Consider the following 4,250-nt stretch of genomic DNA (forward strand, 5'->3'; position numbering starts at 1 on the left):
CTTCTTATGGAGATTTTCAAGTACTTATGAATGTAGTAGAATAACATTTCCCCTTCTCCTGCCCCAAGCAATCCATTACCCAAGTTTGACATTTATTAACTTTACCAGAATGTTTCATTTGTCTCATCTTTTTTATGTATTTTAAACAAATCTCAGACATGTCATTTCTCCTGTTTGAGTATATCTAAATGACAAGGACCTTTTAAAAACGTGACTCTGATAGTGGTATCACACCTAATAAATTTAATAACAACTCCACAATATTATCTGATACCCAGTTCATGTTTCATATTCCTCTATTGTCCCCAACATGTCTTTTTACATTTGAATTGTTCAAATTGGGGTCCAACCCTTTCCCTTTCCACACTACCCAAGGAAGGGGTCCATCCATATGCTGTGGTTCTGCATTTCCATAGTAACTTAGAGAAACTTTCACAATGTCCAGAGCCCTTGATGTCCTGCAAATGGAGGAGGAGGATGTCCTCAAATTCCTTACAGCAGGAACCCACTAAGGTGTCACCAACTGTGACCTCCAAATGGAACAGTACATCTACAAAGAGAAAAGTGATAGGATCTACATCATAAACCGGAAGCAGGGCACCTAGGTAGCTTAGTCGGTTAAGTGTCCAACTCTTGATCTCAGCTTAGCTCTTGGTCTCAGGGTCGGAAGTTCACACCCCATGTTGGGCTCCACACTGGGTGTGGAGCCTACTTTAAAAAAAAAAAAAAAATTGGAAGAGAAGCTGGGAGAAGCTTCGGCTGGCAGCTCATGTCATTGTTGCCAGTGAAAACTCAACTGATGTCAGTGTCAAATCAGACAGAAATACTAGCAAGTGAGTTGTGCTGAAGTTTGCTGCTGCTACTGGAGCCACTCCTTACTGCTGGCCCTTTCACCCCTGGAACCTTCACTGACCAGATCCAGACAGCCTTCCTGGAGCCAAGACTTCTGGTGGTTACTGATCCTAGGGCTGAACACAGCCTCTCACAGAACTGTCTTATGTTAACCTCTGTGTAACACACTCACCTCTGCACTAATATGGACAGTGCCATCCCTTGCAACAGCAAGGGAGCTCACTCACTTGGTCTGATGTGGTGGATACTGGCCTGGGAAGTTCTGTGCATGTGTGGCACCATTTCCCGGGAACACCCATGCGAAGTCATGCCTGATATCTACTTCTACAGAGAACCTGAAACATTGAAAAGGAACAGCAGGCTACTGCTAAAAAGGCTGTGACCAAGAAGAACTTGCAGGGTGAATGGACTGCTCTAGCTCCTGAGTTCACTGCTACTCAACCTGAAGTCACAGACTGGTCACAGGACAGTGCTCAGCCTGTCCCTGAAGACTGGTCTGCGGCTCCCACTGCTCAGGCCACTGAATGCATAAGAACAACCACTGAGCATTCTTAAGCTGCTCTTTCACAAAGGCAAAGTGGAAGTAAAGTTGACGGAAAATAAAGTTGCTGAAAAAAAAAACAAAAACCAAAAAAAACCCAAAAACAAAACAAAAAAAAATGAAATTGAGATCCAAGTAAAATACATTCATTACTTTAGTTTGATATGTCTCCTGAATGTCCCCTTCAATTTCCTGGGTTTATCTCTTTGCCATTTATTTGTTGAAACAGTCCTTTGACTTGTGAAATTTCCCACATTTTGGTTTTGACAGCTATATCTTATCTTCATGCTGGTGTTTGATGTGTTCATCTATCCCCCATATTTTCTGTAAGCTGGTAGGTTGGTCTGAAGGCTTGATTATTATATATAGTGTCTTTTTGTTTGACAAGACTATGGGTGCTGTTACGCACATCAGGAGGCACGTAATGCTAGGTGTCCCACTTTTATTGTGATGTTGATCACTGCATTCATATAAAAGGATATTGCAGTCATTATTCCTTTTGATGCTTAGATTGTTCATCTTTGGCTAGTAGGAACCCATCAGGTTAGTTCCTATGCTTTTTGTTTTATATAACCCTGGTGGTCTTTTATAGCTTTCTTACTTTCAGATATGTTGGTATCGTAGACATTTCTGGCCCCAGATCTGGCATCAGTCTTTTTTCCAGGAGTGCTGATTCCTCTTTTAAAGTAGGAAATGGGAGGGATCCTTGGGTGGCGCAGCGGTTTGGCGCCTGCCTTTGGCCCAGGGCGCGATCCTGGAGATCCGGGATCAAATCCCACGTCAGGCTCCCGGTGCATGGAGCCTGCTTCTCCCTCTGCCTGTGTCTCTGCCTCTCTCTCTCTCACTGTGTGCCTATCATGAATAAATAAAAATTAAAAAAAAATAATAATAAAGTAGGAAATGGGGATCCATGGGTGGCGCAGTGGTTTAGCGCCTGTCTTTGGCCCAGGGCGCGATCCTGGAGACCCGGGATCGAATCCCACATCGGGCTCCCGGTGCATGGAGCCTGCTTCTCCCTCTGCCTGTGTCTCTGCCTCTCTCTCTCTCTCTCTCTCTGTGTGACTATCATAAATAAATAAAAATTAAAAAAAAATAAAGTAGGAAATGGTATTTAGAGCCCACAGTTTGGACATTGAGGAAGCTAGCTATTATTAAGTTGGTTATTGCCTTTAGGCCTTTTCAATAACCAGAACTAGGAATTATGTATTTTTTTTAGAATGAGAAAAATGAAATCATGAGTTCAAATCGATATTTCAGTCCTAATTTAAGATTACACCATTTTTCTTTAATGTTATGTTTCTTTCCTCCTCTGCTGAAAATTTTGGTTTCTAACATTAACAATTACTGGCTTTATCCTACAGTATGTACATAATTATTTCAGAATAAATACACTAACAGTATTTCTTATAGTAAAACATCAGTTTAAGAATTCTTTGCAGTTCTTTTTGTCTCTCGTATATCTCACTAGGAACATATACCAGAACATCACATTTAAGATCACTTAAATGGTTATGCCAGCAACTTGACATATGAGAAGATTCATTTGGTCAGGTTTGGTGATTTTCTTTTTTTTTTTTTTAATCTTCTTTTGTAATTATGTAAAATACATTGTTCCAAAGTTAAAATTTTAATTCAGGGTACATTTAAAATATTTTAGAACCTATCTTTATCCTCTCTAGCCTTTTTCCCTTCTGTAGTTTTCCATTTTATTATTAATTTTTGGTTTATCCTTCTAGTCACTGTTTCTTTCTAAAAGGATAAGCAAGTATATATAAGTATATCTGCATTTCCACACATCTTTACAAAAGGTAGCATACTAAAATACGGTTCTGTACCTTTTTTTTTTCACTTAATAAATCCAGAAGTCACACTATAGCAGTGTATTTTCCTCATTCCTTTTTATTAAAAAAAATGCTTTTATAAAAAGCTTCAGTCTTCCACTGTATAGATGTACCATAGTTTATTCAACCAGTGTTCTTATTGATGGGTGTTTGGGTTATTTGTGGTGTTTTGCTATGATAAGTAGAATTGCTATTAATATTTTTAAGCATATACTAAATTCTTTTTTTGCTAGGTATTTTGACCAACGTGATTTAGCCGATGAACCATCTTGAAGTAGCTGGTCTCTCAGGGGTAGAAGATACTTGTGATGAAGTATCAGCCAGAGTCTGAAGATGCACAGTGACAACAAAGTGAGAATTGCATCACATCTTCAACTTATTTGAAGGTTCTTCATCTTAACCTGTGCATCTCAAGTTGACATTCAGAAGATAAATTGTAATGATTTGAGTATCTGAAGTATCTTTGGAAAATCCCAACCAGCCAGTTTTTGATGAACAGTTTAAACCGTTTTCTGTAATCACATGCTTTTAAGACAAATTGAGTGCCATTTATTGGTGAAACATCCTGTACAGAAACTGTATGATGAAATTTTACTTAGATCCTTGGTGCTGTTTCATTGTTAATAATAAACTCTTATTGAGAATGTGTTTTGGTTATTAAAATCTTGTTTGACTCTTGAACAAAACAAAAGACAGTGCATAAATGTCCTTAGTATTAGACGATAATCTTGATTAAACAACAGATGTTTTCATAGCAACAAAATTAATCCAGTGTTTTTTTTTTTAAGATTTATTTATTTATTCACGAGAGACACAGGTTGAGAGAGAGGCAGAGACATAGGCAGGGGGAGAAGCAGGCTCCTCACGGGGAGCCTGATGCGGGACTCGATCCTGGATCCCAGGATCCCATCCGAAGGCAGGCGCGCAACTGCTGAGCCACCCAGGCATCCAATCCAGTGTTTTCCACTTAAGCTCAGTACGTTTCTTTTTAAATGCTTTATTACACAAAACTTTTT

At 39.1% G+C, this 4,250-nt stretch overlaps 1 protein-coding gene across 8 annotated transcripts in view; it reads left to right on the forward strand.

The window, feature by feature from the left end:
* The window catches only part of GEMIN2 (gem nuclear organelle associated protein 2), a 23,627-nt gene extending 19,745 nt beyond the window's left edge, over window positions 1-3,882 (forward strand). For 4 of the 8 annotated variants that reach the window (XM_077909112.1, XM_077909114.1, XM_077909116.1 and 1 more), the window contains one exon: window positions 1,183-1,550. In XM_077909112.1, coding sequence (XP_077765238.1) covers window positions 1,183-1,234 — 52 coding nt within the window. In that variant the 3' untranslated portion in view covers window positions 1,235-1,550. Of the gene's footprint in view, window positions 1-1,182; window positions 1,551-2,861; window positions 2,945-3,467 lie in introns of those variants that run through there. The other 4 variants (XR_013386058.1, XM_077909113.1, XM_077909110.1 and 1 more) reach the window with 2 other exon arrangements.
* The last annotated feature ends 368 nt before the right edge of the window (window positions 3,883-4,250 follow it).

The sequence above is a fragment of the Canis aureus genome, chromosome 9, assembly GCF_053574225.1.
Source record: "Canis aureus isolate CA01 chromosome 9, VMU_Caureus_v.1.0, whole genome shotgun sequence".
In the NCBI taxonomy this organism is placed as follows: domain Eukaryota; kingdom Metazoa; phylum Chordata; class Mammalia; order Carnivora; family Canidae; genus Canis; species Canis aureus.